Raw genomic sequence first — 17,497 nt, forward strand, 5'->3', positions numbered from 1 at the left:
GTTCTCAGAAGATCCCTCTGAGGGTGGCACGAAGGTTAATATTATTATTTTATAAATGGAGAAACTGAGGCATAGTGAGGTGGAGACTTGCCTCACTGCAGATACTTGAAAGGGGTATGCTGGGTCCAGGTCTAGTCTTCCCACCACAGTCCTCAGATGCTCTCTCTACCACTGGTCCTGTGCTGTGCACTAATAGAGTGCGTGTACACACACACACACACACACACACACACACACACACACACACACACCCCTAAGAAGCGCCAGCCCTGCCTTGTGCATCAGGACCTCCCTCCCAGCTCCTAGCACAGGGTCCTGAGAAGGGAGAGTCCATTAATTCTCACAAGATGATTGCAGCAGTCCTTTCAAGGAGAGTCAGAACAAACTAGGGCCCTTGTCCTGGGCCAGCAGGGCCCCCTCCCCTCCACCTCCACGATGGCCGCCGTCCTGGCCCCACTCACTTCTCCAGCATGGACATGACGATCGGGGGGAGCACCAGGATGGGCATGGGGAGGACCACTCGTGTCAGCGCTGTCTCCAGCAGGGCCTGAGGGGCAAGCAGAGGCTTGGTGAGCAGGGGCTTCTGGGGGTGGGACAGCTGCCTGGCAGCAAAACCCACCCTGGAGCCCCTAGGTGTATGTACTGCTGCTAAGCACATCTGGCTGAACGGAATAATTCATGGAATTGCTCGCTAAGCTGTATTCCCGACAACAGAAAAAAGCTCTCCCTGTCTTCCCATCACAGATTCCCATCACCTGCCATGTGTGGGGGAGGGGTGGCAACACAGAGGCAGTCCCAGGAAGGGGCCTGCGCCCAGGGAGGTGCCTGAGTTGGGGAGGGGGGTGCTGCGGCTGAGAGGAAGCACATGGAGGACTCGAGATGTTCAGAAAAAAAGCAGGCGCCAGAAGGATCAGAACAAACAGCTGGGACCTGCTGAGCTGCCTGAGGTTCCTTGTGCCCAGTGAGAACAGGGATTCTGGGACTGACTTTCTCTTTTGGGCCCTTAAAGACAAAGGTGTGGTGGCGCTGCATCTCCTGGCTCTGGAGGAGAGTCTTTCTTAGTGACAAGAGGTCAACTTTGTAGTGGGAAAGGCTTCTGCTGAGTGTCTGCGGTCCCCATAAGGGGTCTGCCTGGGGCCTGGTCAGGGGGTTCCCTCAGGATCCCCGGGCAGTGGCGGCTGTCGAGGCATAGCTCAGTGGCATCTCTGCATCCTGATGGTCACTGATGCAAGCTCCTGGCTCTCAGAGAAGGCTCAAGGAATGCTTGGAACACATGGGTCCCTGGAGTCTTTCTCCAGAATGGCAAGGGGCCAGCAGCGTCAAGACAAGGGAAGCCCAGGGCTGCAGAAGAGTTGGGGGTCCCTGCTGTTTGGACCATGTGAAGGAGCTGTCACTATTGGCCACCCTCTCAGGAAGTCAGGAAAGAGTATAGGGCTGGATAGGAGGTTAGGGTCAGGTGGGAAGTTGAGGCTAAATCCCCTCTGATGAGGGGTGGGGGGCTGAATATTTCTCCCAGGAACCTGGGTTCTTCATCAGCAGCTGCAGGAAGACCTGAGAGAGGGTCCCTCCAGTCTCCTGAACAGGCTTGAGGGTGGAGCCTGTGCAGGAAGCAGGGGATGTGGCTTGGACACCAGCACCCTCGAGCTCCTTGCCCCTCACAAGCCTTGCATGGACACTTAGTTTCCAGTGGGGTCAGAGGCCTATGGAGATGGCCTCGCTGACAGAGCGCAGCGGGGGCCCCACGTGGGAGCTGATTAGGGAGAGGGGCTGGAGCAGAGGGGACCCAGCACTCGGAGGCTAGAGCAGGACATGATGCTAGTTGCCATTAGGATGAAGGCCAGAAAGCACAGGGAGATATATACACAGGCTGGAATTAAAAAAAAAAAAATTATAATTGCTAGAATGGGTGAGGCTGGTAAAAAGTGAAAGAAGTGAAAGAGGGCCTCTTGAAACAAAATACTCTTCCCCAAACCATCTCCATGGCTTCCTGCAAGCCTGAAATCCCTTCACCTTGGCCACACTCACTCCCTGGTGACGTATCACCTGCAGAAGTGCCTGTTAGCACAGACCACAAATCATCCACTTCCACCTGTCCTCTTCTCATCCAGGGGGATATGAAGGCCCCAGGAGCAGGGCTCTAGGTCCTGGGGAAGGGAAAGAAAGCTCCGGGCGGGGGGGGGGGGTGCCTTCCTCTGCCCTCACCAATTAACAGGTCAGAGAAAGCAGGTCCTAAGGGGCTGGGATAAGAGATGGGGATGTTTCCCAGGGGTGAAGAGGTTGCTGCAGAGAAGCGAGGGTGGGGCAGGCGAGGGCCAGACCTGAGGCCTGTGGTTCACAGGGATGGGAGTTGCGGGCGAGGAGGTGTGCTCAAGAGGAAAGGCAAGGGCACGGTGGACAGAAACCCCTGGGGAATAATCACGTCGAGGGAAAACGAACCAGAGCCTCCCCACCAGCCCCCTGAGCCCCCAGATGACCCACATGTCTGGCGGCGATCTTGGAGGAGCCCACGAGGTTGCCGTCACCATCCAAGACGTCAATTCCCTCCTCCAGCTCCCCATACCGCATCAGAACCACATTGCAGATATTGGCGCTGGCTGGAGAGAGAGAAGGGAGCAGGAGTGAGGGGGGGAGATGGCATTCTACCTTGCGGAGAAGACCTCTGGGCTTCACCTGCACCAAGCAACCAAGCTTCTGAATGAATGCCAGGGCTTCCCTGGTAGCTCAGCGGGTAAAGAATCTGCCTGCAATGCAGGAGACCCCAGTTCCATTCCTGGGTTGGGGGGATCCCCTGGAGAAGATCCTCTCTGGGTACCCACTCCAGTATTCATGGGCTTCCCTGATGGCTCAGATGGTAAATCCGCCTGCAAGGAGGGAGACCTGGGTTCGATCCTGGGTTGGGAAGATCCCTGGAGGAGGGCATGGCAGCCCACTCCAGTATTCTTGCCTGGGAGAATTCCCATGGACAAAGGAGCCTGGTGGGCTACAGTCCACGGGGTCACAAAGACTTGGACACAACTGAGTGACTAAGCACAGAGCTGCTCCGACAGTGGGTGAAGGCATGGCTCTGCTGCCTATCAGCCTGGTGAAGGATGTGGGGCCCTTGGGAACCTGGAAAGCAAAGGTGGAAAATAAATAACCAGTGTGAGGAGGAAGGGGAAACTGTTCAGGGCTCAGAGAGCAGCCAGTTATCCAGCATGCTGCTTTCGTCTCCTCAGGGGCAGGCCCCACCAGCAGGCAAAGTGGACGCCCGTCCAGGAGGGCTCTGTGGCTGGAAGGCCAACCCCACTGGTGCCGGATGCTCCACTGTCAGCTCCTCAGTCCCTTGGCTGCCTTTCTGGGCATCCTCTTAAAATGCCAGCTGCCCCCCACACTTAGCCCCTCGCTCCTCAGAGTGAATCAAGCTCGCAGAGACTTGCTTCCCTGACAGCAGGTGCCGGAGCAGGCAGGAACCTCAGTGCTCACCCAGCGCCTCCCCCTCATCATATGGATGGAAGATTGAGGCTCAGAGAGGGGGGTGACTTATCTGAGGTCACACAGCAAAGTGGGACAGAGCCAAAAGGCTACAGTGCCCCATCCTCTGGGTACCCAGGAGAGGGACGAGTTTGGGGTGGGGGCTAGAGGCACGCCTTCTACAGGCTTGATTCAGATGGCTGGGCTTCCTCATCTCAGCTGAGATCATGGGGACCCGGGCTGAGGGCATGGCTCCTGGCTCCTTACTTCGGCAGAGTGTGTCCAACTTTGGGGCGCCACCCATCAGCTGGCTTCTCTCCCCTGGGATTCACATGGCTGGGCCTGGGCCCAGGGCCGGGTGAGGGTGCTGACCTCGCCTGAACTCTTGTCCTGCTCCAGGATGGAAGTGGGGGGACTTGGGGATGGTGGGAGGGTGGGCAGTGGAGGGGGGTGACAAATGTGGAGCCCGCCTGCTTCACTCCTCCCCCAAAAGCGCCTTGCTGTGTTTAAAGTTTTAATTTTTGCTAATTAATGTCAATTAATTTTGTATAATGAGTGTTTAATTTTGGGGAGTGTGTGAGCCTGGGAGCGACTGCAGTTCTGGGCTGTGAACGCTGATTAGCATCAACACCTGCTGCTTCCTCACTCCCTCCAGTGGGGGGGGGGGGCGCCAGGGTTTGGGGAACTGGAGGGCGGCAGGGCCTAGCGGGCAGGTGGAGGAGGAGGAGGACCGCAGATGCTCCTGGTGCCCAAGCCAAGGCTAGGGGCAGAGCAGGCCAGGGCGCTTGCAGTTGGGGGACAGGGCCCTGCCGGTGAGGGGCTGCTCGAGGCTCTGAGGGTCTCTGAGCCTCCGTCTCCTGTTTCAATAAAGCGGGGAGGTGGAAAAAACAGAGGGGAAGACTGAGGAACTCTGCAGCCTTTGGAGAAGAAAAGCAGGAGACCCAGTACAGTTTTGAAACGTGTTTACAGCACATATGCCGTCTCCGAGTAGCTCTCATGTTTCCACACGACACACAGTCACAGTGGGAGCCATGGGCAGACCTTGTCGGCTTCAGTCCCTGCTGTCTCCACAGCAGCCACACTCTCCTGTCTTAAACAGGGGCTCTCAACCGGGGCTGATTTTGTGAGGCATTTGGCAAAGCTGGAGACATTTTTGATGATCCCGATCTGGAGGGGCAGGGGTTGTTACTGGCATCCCTAGGGAGACCAGAGACTAAACATCCTACAATGCCCAGGACAGCTCCTGCAGCAAAGAATTATCCAGCCCAACATGTCAGTAGTGTTGATGCTGAAAAGCTCTTGTCTTAGACACACCCAGAGACTGAGAGTCAGGCAGGTGAATCTGAGGTAAAGGAGGAGAGAATGGGAGCCTGGGTTTCAGGCCAGCTGGCCTTGGGTTCCAAGCCTGGCTCTGCATCTCCTGCTCCTCACCCTTAGAGGTGAGCTCCTGATAGTCCCAGGGCCCCCCTAGGGCTTAGGGTCCAGAAGGGCCCCAGAGAGGCCTGGGGTAGAGGCACCTGGCCTGTGTTAGTGACTTGCCCTCTAGTGGTGGCAGGGATGTACTGCAACCTATCACATCCTTGGGATAGCCAGGCCCTTAAGTACCAGGCAATGGCAACCCACTCCAGTACTCTTGCCTGGAAAATCCCATGAACAGAGTAGCCTGGAAGGCTGCAGTCCATCGGGTCGCTGAGGGTCGGACACGACTGAGCGACTCCACTTTCCCTTTTCACTTTCCTGCACTGGAGAAGGAAATGGCAACCCACTCCAGTGTTCTTGCCTGGAGAATCCCAGGGACGGAGGAGCCTGGTGGGCTGCCGTCTATGGGGTCGCACAGAGTCGGACACGACTGAAGCAACTTAGCATTAAGTACCAGGAGACCCAAGAAAACCTTTGGAGATGATATTGGGGTTTTCTGCCCTGAAAGGCGTTAATCTCTGCCCTCTGAGAATACATTCTCCCTCCACCACCACCACCATTCCAGGAAAGGCAAGGCCACAGGAATGTGGGTCAGGAGAGGAGCAGCTACTTAAACTCACTCTGTGAACTCCGCTCCCTGCTGGCCTCCCAAGGGCAAAAATGGGGCTGCATTTAGTGTGTCTGTGAATTTCTGGGTGCTGGCTGAGCTTACGGGCTTGTCCAGGTAGGGGGAAGCCAGGGACAGCTGAGAAATGTCAAGTCTGACTGTGTGCGTGTGTGTGCGTTGATGCGCATGCTGGAGACAGACAAGAGAGAGCATGGTTTTGGAGGTGATGGAGTTGTCCCAGGCTGCAGTGGCATCTCACCTGCTTTCTGAAATTTCTGAATATGCGATGTGGCCTCAGAAGGATAGAGGAGGTCTTTGGTTCAAACACAAAGCCGCTTGAGATGAAAGATAAAGCATGAAAGGAAGTGAAAACCCAGCCTCCCTCCCTGTCTGGACCCTTTTGAGAATGACAATGTCCCCCTCTCATCTAAGCTGTGGCATGGAAGAGACAGAGAAATCCCTGGAAGCCACCTCAGAATGATGGCAACCCCAGGCTCCTCCCGGCGAACACCAACTTTCTTACTGTCAACTCAGACAGCACAGGCCCTGTGATCTCTTCCGTTGACTCTGTACAGTGGTTAGCCATTTACTGAGCACTTGCTGGATGTACCGGTTACCAGCCATCCCTACCTCTGAGCAATGAGAATGCCAGCCTGTGTCAGTGACTTCATTATCTCTTCCAGAGCTTTAAGTTCTACTGTAGTCCTTTCAAACCCTCCCAGGTCGCTCTTATCCCACTCCTGGAAAGCTCAGCTCCAGTGGTATTGTTACTGAGACACTAAACAAATGAAAAGAGAGAGAGAGACCAACTGTGGGCTACGGCTCTTCTTTCTAGCATACCAGCAAGATCCACTATTGATAGTATCAGCAGGTTAATTAAGCAGTCTGTTAGTGATAATGTTAAGAAAGCTGGCACATTTTCAACTCAGATTGACACCATTCAAGACTCAGGCATAACTGATGTTGGAGCAGCGATGCTGGGAGATGTCAGTGGATGAGAGAGAAAGAGAGGGAGAGGAAGCAAGAGAGACTGCTTCATGCTGATGGCGAGCTGAGGGTCGAGGCCTGAGGAAAATATGCTCTTGACTACCGCAGATGTTCTCACATCAGACACACCACGATGCAAAAATCATGCAGATTGTGAACAGCTAATGAAGTGCCCGTGCGAAAAGGACAGCGTGGGGAGGAAGACAGAGCATCAGACAGAAAGACAAATGTGCAAGAAGGTTCTCAAAAAGAAGGCTACAGGGGAGCTTGCCCCTTGAACTAGCAGTGAAACAGAAGCATAGATCAATGGAGTTAACAGTCCCGAAACACTCCTGGCTGTAGGGGAAAGGAATTTCTGTAAATGCGGTTGTATCAATTCACAGGGCAAGGGCCATTCAAACTATGGGGTGGAGCAGTGGGCTATTTCTCTGGGAAAATCAAACACCATAACTCCTCCGTTCTAAGAAGCATTTACTCATATTTTCACAGTACAAAAATCACAATGTGCCTTACAATGCCTGTGGCAGGGGAGACCTCACTGGCTCTTCATCACAACTGCCTGCGCACGGGCGACCTCAGCCACGTTGTAGAGGCATCTGTTCATGCAAGTGTCACCTCAGCTGCCCACAGCAATCCACACAGAATCTGAACTTAAACTTAGATTCCTAATTGTTGCCTGAAACATCTTTTTAAAACTTACACTATAATAGAGCATGGACATGGAAAGTTATTGTGCATGCGGAAGATCGCCTGCCAGACACCAGGCAATGCAATTAAAGGCAGCAGAAATTGCCAAACCATAGATAGCTCCCCTAAAGAAATGCTTGCCCATATGCACAAAGAGACATTTACAAGGATGTTAATTATAGCACTGTTTGTAACAGCAAATAATTAGAAACAGCCTAAATGTCCACCATTAGGGAACTCACACGGGGAGATCGCCAGAACAAACTTATGTGAGCAGACTTGCTGAGTATGTACAGGGTGATTTACGGAACGTAAACCATATAACTGGTACACACACGTGTCTGCATAAATCCTTGGATAATGTTCTGGAAGGGTCACACCTCACCAAGTGATCCTCTTGGGGAAGAGAACCAAATTTGGAAATTAGGGATTATTGAAGGAGTTCTACTTTTTTACCCTGAATTTACCTAGACTGTTTGCATTTTTGCAAAGAGAATGTAACCAGACTTTTCTTTTCTAAAAGTTGAAAAGGAAATGCCAAACTTCTTGAAGTAGATCAGAAAAATTTCAAACCCCAGCAGGGGTTGGTGTGACCTAGGCATGGGTCCTGTACTTAGGCATCTGTTTCAAAAACTTCCTAAAGAAGCTGATCAACTTTAAAAATATTTTTTTCCCTCAAGTAAAGAATAAAATGAAACCACTAGGACAACAAAGTAGGAGTTGAAAAAAAACCTCAATAATCTTTTATGGGTTTTGAAATTTTCCTGTTAATTAAAAAGGGACTAAAAAGGATCAGAGAGGCAGAGATTACAAAAAGCAGTGGTGGTCACGATGCTGAATTTAACAATCAATGCCCAAAACAGAACTGTAAAATGTGGAAAAGCCTGAGATTCAGACTCTGTGATATTGAAAAAGTGATTTGGATTGAATGTGCAGTATATGCTTCAAATGAAATATAGTCCTCTCCTCTTTGGAAAGATTGTTACATTAATGCCTCACAACTAAGGTATCTCAGAATTAAGAAACAATGGCATTTGATACCTATTTATGAACCATATTACAAGAAATGGGAAACTTTAAAATATATTTATTATATATGACAAAGGGCTACTGATATGAGGGGTCTAATGGAGGGTCTTGGTGACTGTCTCCCCATAAGTAAGTATAATGTCCTTCCCTTGATCGAGGATGGGATGTGTGACCAACTTAGACAATGAGGGTGTCTGCAGGACTTCTGGAAAAGTCCTCCTCCCACTAAAAAAGAGGTGGTGGTCAGCAGAACCTCCTGTCCTCTGGACAGTGGTGGGTTTGGATATGAAGTCTGGAATTGCAGTTGCCATCTCACAACCATGAAGGGAGTAAGCCTGAAGATGAAGCCCCAGCAGAGCAAAGATAAGGAAAGAACGGCCTTGATGCCTGAAGGGAGACTTGACCTCTGTAAAGTCATCATTATTATTTAAGCCGTTTGAGTTGAGGGTTTCTGTTACTTTCAGCCAAAAATGATCATAAAATACATAAAGAGCGTTAACAATTATTAAGAAAAAGATATAGTGATTAACAGACTCAAAGAACGAACTTTAGGTTACCGGGGTGGGAGCAGGGTGGGGGGAGAACAGATTTGGAGTTTGGGATTGACATATACACACTACTAATAATTAAAACAGATGACCAACAGGGACCCACTGTATGGCACAGGGAACTCTGCTCAATATTCTGTAATAACCTAAATGGGAAAAGAACTAGAAAAAGAACAGATACGTGTATAAATATAACAGAATCACTATGGTGTATATCTGAAACTAACACAACATTGTCAATCAACCATATTCCAATATAAGGTAAAAATTTAAGCGAAAAATACAATGATCAAACTCACTGAAAAATATTTAAGTAAAAATTCATGAAAGAAATATGTTTAAATATTTTAAAATTCAATGAATGTGAACTTACTAATTGTCAAAGACTGATTTTTGAATCTAAGAAAAAAATTAACCTGCAGGAGTTCTTCATCTTTGGGTGTAAGCAAAAAATAAGGGAGTCTGACTCATTGGTTTAATGGTTTACAAATAGCTTGGGCTTGTTTTCTCACTTTGTTGATGGTGTCTTCGGTCATGCAGTTTAACATACATACGTGTTTGTGTATGCTCAGTCGTGTCTGACTCTTTCTGACCTCATGGACTATAGCCCACCTGGTTCCTCTGTCCATGGAATTTCCCAGGCAAGAATACTGCAGTGGTTTGTCATTTCCCATTCCAGGGGATCTTCCTGATCCAGGGATCAAACCTCTGTTTCTTGTGTCTCCTGAACTGGCAGGCAGACTCTTCACCACTACACCACCTGGGAAGCCCTTTAACATACAATATATCATCATATATGTTGTCATATAAGCAATCTTTTCCTCTCTGGTATATACTTTTTGTATTACCAAGAAGCTCTATCCCTAGTCCAAAAATGTTCATCTACATTTCCTTCTAGAAGCTTTGACATTTTACTATACACATTTAGGTCTTCAATCTGTCTGGAATTTGTTGGACTGCGAGGAGATCAAACCAGTCAATACTAAAGGAAATCCATCCTTAATATTCATTGGAAGGACTGATGCTGAAGCTGAAGCTCCAATACTTTGGATACCTCATATAACAAGCTGACTCACTGGAAAAGACCCTAATGTTGGGAAAGACTGAGGCAAAAGGAGGAAGGGGTGGCAGAGGATGAGATGGTTAGGTAGCATCACCAACTCAACGGACATTAATTTGAGTAAACTCTGGGAGACAGTGAAGGACAGGGGAGCCTGGCATGCTGTAGTCCATGGGATCACAAAGAACAGACATGACTTAGCAACTGAACAATAAATGAAAAGAAATCTCCTTCTCTCTCTTCTATTTGGAAAACCACATGCCCAGTGAAGTTAAGAAAAGATTCTCAACCATACTGGGAATTGGAAAGCGCAAATTAAAATGAGAAAGATCCATTTCAGATGGATGAAACTTAGTTTTAAAAATTGATAATAGCAAATGCTGAAGAAGATTTAGGGAAACAAAAATCACCCTTGCAAGCAGAGTAAAAGCCAGTCTGCTCATTTGGTGCAGGTGGAGATGGCCTTGCTCCTGGGAAGAAAAGTTATGACCAACCTAGTTCAGTTTAGTTCAGTTGCTCAGTCATGTCCAAATCTTTGCGACCCCATGGACCACAGCATGCCAGGCCTCCTGTCCATCACCAACTCCCGGAGTTTACCCAAACTCATGTCCATCGAGTCAGTGATGCCATACAACTATCTCATCCTCTGTCGTCCCCTTCTCCTCCTGCCTTCAACTTCCCAGCATCAGGGTCTTTTCCAATGAGTCAGCTCTTTGCATCAGGTGGCCAAAGTATTAGAGTTTCAGCTTCAACATCAGTCCTTCCAATGAACACTCAGGACTGATCTCCTTTAGGTTGGACTGGTTGGACCTTCTTGCAATCCAAGGGACTCTCAAGAGTCTTCTCCAACACCACAGTTCAAAAGCATCAATTCTTTGGTGCTCAGCTTTCTTTATAGTCCAACTCTCACATCCATACATGACCACTGGGAAAACCATAGCCTTGACCAAGTGGACCTTTGTTGGCAAAGTAATGTCTCTGCTTTTTAATATGCTGTCTAGGTGGTCATAACTTTCCTTCCAAGGAGTAAGCGTCTTTTAATTTCATGGCTGCAGTCACCATCTGCAGTGATTTTGGAGACCAGAAAGATAAAGTCAGCCACTGTTTCTACTGTTTATCTATTTGCCATGAAGTGATGGGACCGGATGCCATGATCTTAGTTTTCTGAATGTTGAGCTTTAAGCCAACTTTTTCACTCTCCTCTTTCACTTTCATCAAGAGGCTCTTTAGTTCTTCTTCACTTTCTGCCATAAGGGTGGTGTTATCTGCATATCTGAGGTTATTGATATTTCTCCCGGCAATCTTGATTCCACCTTGTACTTCATCCAGCCCAGCGTTTCTCATGATGTATCTGAACATAAGTTAAATAAGCAGGGTGACAATATACAGCCTTGATGTACTCCTTTTCCTATTTGGAACCAGTCTGTTGTTCCATGTCCAGTTCTAACTGTTGCTTCCTGACCTGCATACAAGTTTCTCCTGTATAGCAAGTCAGGTGGTCTGGTATTCCCATCTCTTTCAGAATTTTCCACAGTTTATTGTGATCCACACAGTCAAAGGCTTTGGCATAGTCAATAAAGCAGAAATAGACATTTTTCTGGAATTCTCTTGCTTTGTCGATGATCCAACAGATGTTGGCAATTTGATCTCTGGTTCCTCTCCCTTTTCTAAAACCAGCTTGAACATCTGGAAGTTCACGGTTCGTGTATTGCTGAAGCCTGGCTTATAGAATTTTGACCATTACTTTGCTAGCATGTGAGATGAGTGCAATTATGCAGTAGTTTGAGCATTCTTTGGCATTGTCTTTCTTTGGGATTGGGATGAAAACTGACCTTTTCCAGTCCTGTGGCCCTTGCTGAGTTTTCTAAATTTGCTGGCATATTGAGTGCAGCACTTTCACAGCATCATCTTTTAGGATTTGAAACAGCTCAACTGGAGTTCCATCACCTCACTAGCTTTGTTCATAGTGGTGCTTCCTAAGGCCCACTTGACTTCACATTCCAGGATGTCTGGCTCTAGGTGAGCGATCACACCATCATGATTATCCAGGTCGTGAAGATCTTTTTTGTACAGTTCTTCTATGTATTCTTGCCACCTCTTCTTAATATCTTCTGCGTCTGTTAGGTCTATACCATTTCTGCCCTTTATTGAGCCCATCTTTGCATGGAATGTTCCCTTGCTATCTCTAATTTTCTTGAAGAGATCTCTAGTCTTTCCCATTCTATTATTTTCCTCTATTTCTTTGCACTGATCACTGAGGAAGGCTTTCTTATCTCTCCTTGCTATTCTTTTGGAACTCTGCATTCAAATGGATATATCTTTCCTTCTTTCCTTTGATTTTTGATTCTCTTCTTTTCACAGCTATTTGTAAGGCCTCCCCAGACAGCCATTTTGCTTTTTTGCATTTCTTTTTGTTGGGGATGGTCTTGATCCCTGTTTCCTGTACAATGTCATGAACCTCCAGATCCATAGTTCATCAGGCACTCTATCATATCTAGTCCCTTAAATCTATTTCTCACTTCCACTGTATAATCATAAGGGATTTGATTTAGGTCATACCTCAATGGTCTAGTGGTTTTCCCCACTTTCTTCAATTTAAGTCTGAATTTACCAATACGAAGTTCATGATCTGAGCCACAGTCAGCTCCTGGTCTTGTTTTTGCTGACTGTATAGAGCTTCTCCATCTCTGGCTGCAAAGAATATAATCAGTCTGATTTCGGTGTTGGCCATCTGGTGATGTCCATGTGTAGAGTCTTCTCTAGTGTTGTTGGAAGAGGGTGTTTGCTATGACCAGTGCGTTCTCTTGGCAAAACTCTATTAGTCTTTGCCCTGCTTCATTCCGCATTCCAAGGCCAAATTTGCCTGTTACTCCAGGTGTTTCTTGACTTCCTACTTTTGCATTCCAGTCCCCTATAATGAAAAGGACATTGGGTATTAGTTCTAGAAGGTCTTGTAGGTTTTCATAGAACTGTTCAGCTTCAGCTTCTTCAGTGTTACTGGTCGGGGCATAGACTTGGATTACCGTGATACTGAATGGTTTGCCTTGGAAATGAACAGAGATCATGCTGTCATTTTTGAGATTGCATCCAAGTACTGCATTTTGGACTCTTTTCTTGACTATGATGGCTACTCCATTTCTTTTAAAGGATCCCTGCCCACAGTAGTAGATATAATGGTCATCTGAGTTAAATTCACCCATTCCAGTCCATTTTAGTTCGCTGATTCCTAGAATGTCGACGTTCACTCTTGCCATCTCCTGTTTGACCACTTCCAATTTGCCTTGATTCATGGACCTAACCTTCCAGGTTCCTATGCAATATTGCTCTTTAGAGCATTGGACCTTGCTTCTATCACCAGTCACATCCACAACTGGGTGTTGTTTTTGCTTTGGCTCAATCCCTTCATCCTTGCTGGAGTTATTTCTCCACTGGTCTCCAGTAGCATATTGGGCACCTACCGACCTGGGGAGTTCATCTTTTATTGTCCTATCGTTTTGCTTTTTCATACTGTTCATGGGGTTTTAAAGGCAAGAACACTGAAGTGGTTTGCCATTCCCTCCTCCAGTGGACCACATTCTGTCAGACCTCTCCACCATGACCTGACCATCTTGGCATGCCCTATATGGCATGGCTTAGTTTCATTGAGTTAGACAAGGCTGTGATCCATGTAATCAGCTTGGCTAGTTTTCTGTGACCCACCTAGACAGCATATTAAAAAGCAGAGACACTACTTTGCTGACAAAGGTCTGTCTAGTAAAAGCTATGGTTTTTCCTGTAATCATGTATGGATGTGAGAGTTGGACTATAAAAAAAGCTGAGAGCCAAAGAATTGATGCTTTTGAACTGTGGTGTTGAAGAAGACTCATAAGAGTCCCTTGGACTGCAAAGAGATCAAACTAGTCAATTCTAAAGGAGATCAGTCCTGAATATTCTTTGGAACAACTGATGCTGAAGCTGAAACTCCAATACTTTGGCCATTTGATGTGAAGAACTGACTCATTGGAAAAGACCCTGATGCTGGGAAAGATTGAAGGCAGGAGGAGAAGGGGACAACAGAGGATGAGATGGTTTGATGGCATCACTGACTCAATGGACATGAGTTTGAGCAAGCTCCATGAGTTGGTGGTGGACCGGGAAACCTGGCGTGCTACAGTTCCTAGGGTCGCAGAGCTGGACATGACTGAGTGACTGAAGTGAACTGAACTAGGAGACAGGCATTACCTCTGATGTGATCATTCCACTTCTCTGTACTGACCCTCGAGTGCTGATTCTTAGTACTGGCTGCACAACTGAACCAAATCGGAGGTAGGACCCAGACATCTGCATCTCTTTTTAAAGCTCCCAAGGTGGTTGTTTGAAAACCTCTGGCCTGGAGAAGCTCCTACTTGTGTGCATACGGACACGTGTGTAAGGCTGTCTGGTGCAGTGCGACATATAACAGTGAGAAACTGCAAACAGCCTAGATGTTCCCAATTAGTCTTTAGAAGCTGAGATCAATGCATATGTATTAACATGGATAAATCTCAAAACCACAATGAAGAGCAAGTTTAAAATGACATGTTCAGCACAACATAATGTAAACTTAACATGTAAACAATACAATTTCTGGTTTATGATACAGACACATAAGATACAATATAAAAACACAAATGGGGAAGGTGTAAGTCAATAGCCTTCCTCAGGAGAGAAGGAAAACAGAATTAAAAAGGCAGAGGGCGGAGAAAACTTTGGGTGCATCTAATATTTTATTCTCTATTTCCTATAATATTCCATGTGTTGAAATAATATATCACAATCTTTTAGAATGCCACAGATGAATTATTGTGACTATTAAAAGGATAAGTTGGAATTTTATGACTGTCATGGAAAGACATCCAAAATTGATTGTGAAGTTAAAAAGAAATTTATGAACAGTATACACAGTATGGTCTCACTTATATTAAATATATATTTATACTGGCATGTTTATAGTATATAAATATAATAAACAGGCAGAGATTCCTATACTTTGAGATATTTATTTGAATTCGGAGGGATATATACCAAACTTATCTCTGAGGAGAGAAGTGAAATTGTTTAGCTTATATAACAATCAAGTATTATCAGAAAAAAACAGAACAATTTTTATTAAAACAAAACCCAAAGCACTCTAGTGGAAACCAGGAGACTTGAGCATAAAGCTCTCCAGACTCCACTTCTTCTCTCTCTTCTTATTCTGTAGGTAACAAGTGCATAGAGTAAACAATCCAAATCACGAAAAAAGAGTGAATAATAAAAAGTAAGTCTCCTTCCAGTCCCTGACCTTCCATTTACTCCCCTCCCCTTAGGCAGCCACTGAGGCCAGATTCTCATGTCCCTGCCAGACATGGTCTATTCACAAGCAGACATGTATGTATTGATGCATCATTACCTTATGTCTACACACACACTTGAATCACACCAGACTGTACAGCCTTTGTCTTCGGAGGAGCAGTTATCAGATGGGAATGTGTTCCCTAATACCTGCTTGATTTCATGATATCCCTGACCATTCTACCTGTGAGGCTGGGCTGTATGGCACATGTGTGAACATGCGGGCATGCTTCAGTCGCTTCAGTCGTGTCTGACTTTTAGCGACCCCATGGACTGTAGCCCGCCAGCCTCCCCTGTCCATGGGAGTCTCCAGGCAAGAATACTGGAGTGGGTTGCCATGACGTCCTCCAGGGGACCTTCCCAACCCAGAGATTGAACCCGGGTCTCTTCCGTCTCCTGCACTGCAGGCGGACTCTTTTCCACTGAGCCACCAGGGAAGCCCTGTGGCACACATTTTCTTCTAAATAGCTTGAGAATTTAGGGAGAATTTCACAACCCATACTGAAGCGTCACAAACTCAGGACTAGGAATTTCTGGGTTGAAAAATCAGCCTGTAAACATAGGTATAGGCTGACTCTGAAGTTTGGGATCTCCTAACAAAAGACTCCTGCTGACACATTCATTTTCTGAAAAGCACTCTTTTATCACAGCTCCTCCCCAGCTGAAGATTGTTCAATGATCCCCCATTAATCATAAACTAAAGCTTGAACTCTCAGCTAGTATTCAGGGCCCCAAAATGCCCTTTCCCTGCCTGGCTCACCCCAACCAGGCCCCCTCCTCTCACATTCCTAACCCCTCCTCCTCTGTCTTGGGCTTCCCCACCTCTTCTATGTCTGGTCTTCTCTGCCTTCCGGATTTCAGAAATTAGAAGATAACTGAATTGGAAGGGCACTCGTTCAACAAGCACTCTCTAAGCACCTACTGTATGCCAGGTCCTAGGCAATCTGCCCACAACAGGTGACTTGGTCACACATAAGCGCCTCTCTCAGATTTTTGTACCAAGCTGATACTCAGGTGCTTCTCCATCTCAGGAGTCAGGCGGCTCATTCCTCCAATAGACTGTCGGTTTTTCAGGAGATCCTGCTACTCGTTTTGTCTCCACTCCCAGTGCTTTTCTGCCTGTGTGGGATCTAGAACCAAAGAGACAGCCTTGTTCTGGCCACTGTCTCTAATCTGCAGCTGAAGCTGGGCAGCCTCATCAGAGCCACACACCACATGTCTGTGTCTGTGTTAGTCTCACAGTCATGTCCAGCTCTTTAAGACCCCATAGACTGTAGCCCATCAGGCTCCTCTGTCCATGGGATTCTCCCAGCAGGAATATTGGGGTGGGTTGCCATTTCCTTCTCCAGGGGACTTTCCTGACCCAGGGATCAAACCAGGGTCTCCCTCATTGCAGGCAGATGTTTTACTGTCTGAGTTACTGCTGCTGCTGCTAAGTCACGTCAGTCGTGTCCGACTCTGTGCGACCCCATAGACGGCAGCCCACCAGGCTCCTCCGTCCCTGGGATTCTCCAGGCAAGAACACTGGAATGGGTTGCCATTTCCTTCTCCAATGCATGAAAGTGAAAAATGAGTTACTAGGGAAGCCCAACACACCACTTGGGTGGACCTGTTTCGGGCATACAGTCCACAAAATCCCCAGTCGTTATCCTAAGTACTCCAACCAAATCAAGTTCAGCACCTTCAAACTTGTGCAGCTGCATTTTTTTGAATAGTGAGCCTTACATCAAACCTTGTGAGATCTTTCTGGATCCTGGTAGGTGGCTCAGTGATAAAGAATTTGCCTGCCAGTGCAGGAGATGCAGAAGGCCTGGGTGTGATCCCTGGGTTGAGAAGATCGCCTGGAGGAGGAAATGGCAACCCACTCCAGCATTCTTGCCTGGAGAATCCAATGGATAGAGGAGCCTGGTGGGCTATAGTTCATGGGATCTCAAAGAGTTTAACACGACTGAATGACTGAACATGCACACACACCCTTCCCCGTGAATTCATAATCATTGCCAAGTTGCTATCTCCATTCCTTGTGTGTGACCCACTGACCTCCTCTGACCAAGGCAGTTATAAAATAAGTAAGGGGACAAGACTGAAGGCAGAGCCCTAGAATACACCACTGGGAGACTCCCCTCTGCTTGACTCCGGCCCACTGGCCCTGTCCTCTTGGGGCCTGACACACACCAGGGCCCCATGCCAGTTCCAGGGCCAATTCTGGCACCCAGCCTGGCCCACCTCCCCACCCAGATCCAACCAAGAAAGGCTGAAGAATGTGCCCAGGGCGACCGAGTCATCCACCCTAGGCCTGCCAAATGAGCGAATGACAGTGACCGCAAAAACTTGCATGAGAAAACATTCAAAAAAAAA

General features: G+C 47.5%; 1 protein-coding gene across 4 annotated transcripts in view; it reads right to left on the reverse strand.

Annotated features, from left to right (window-relative positions):
• SFXN5 (sideroflexin 5) overlaps positions 1-17,497 on the reverse strand; it is a 124,621-nt gene that overhangs the window by 23,250 nt on the left and 83,874 nt on the right. For 2 of the 4 annotated variants that reach the window (XM_068966139.1, XM_068966132.1), the window contains 2 exons: positions 2,479-2,594; positions 462-547 (listed from right to left, as the gene is read on the reverse strand). The exons of 1 other annotated variant lie outside the window; for it this stretch is intronic. In XM_068966139.1, the coding sequence (XP_068822240.1) occupies positions 462-547; positions 2,479-2,594 (202 nt within the window). The remainder of the gene's footprint in view (positions 1-461; positions 548-2,478; positions 2,595-17,497) is intronic. One more of the 4 variants, XM_068966146.1, reaches the window with a different exon arrangement.

The sequence above is a fragment of the Capricornis sumatraensis genome, chromosome 1 (genome assembly GCF_032405125.1).
Source record: "Capricornis sumatraensis isolate serow.1 chromosome 1, serow.2, whole genome shotgun sequence".
In the NCBI taxonomy this organism is placed as follows: domain Eukaryota; kingdom Metazoa; phylum Chordata; class Mammalia; order Artiodactyla; family Bovidae; genus Capricornis; species Capricornis sumatraensis.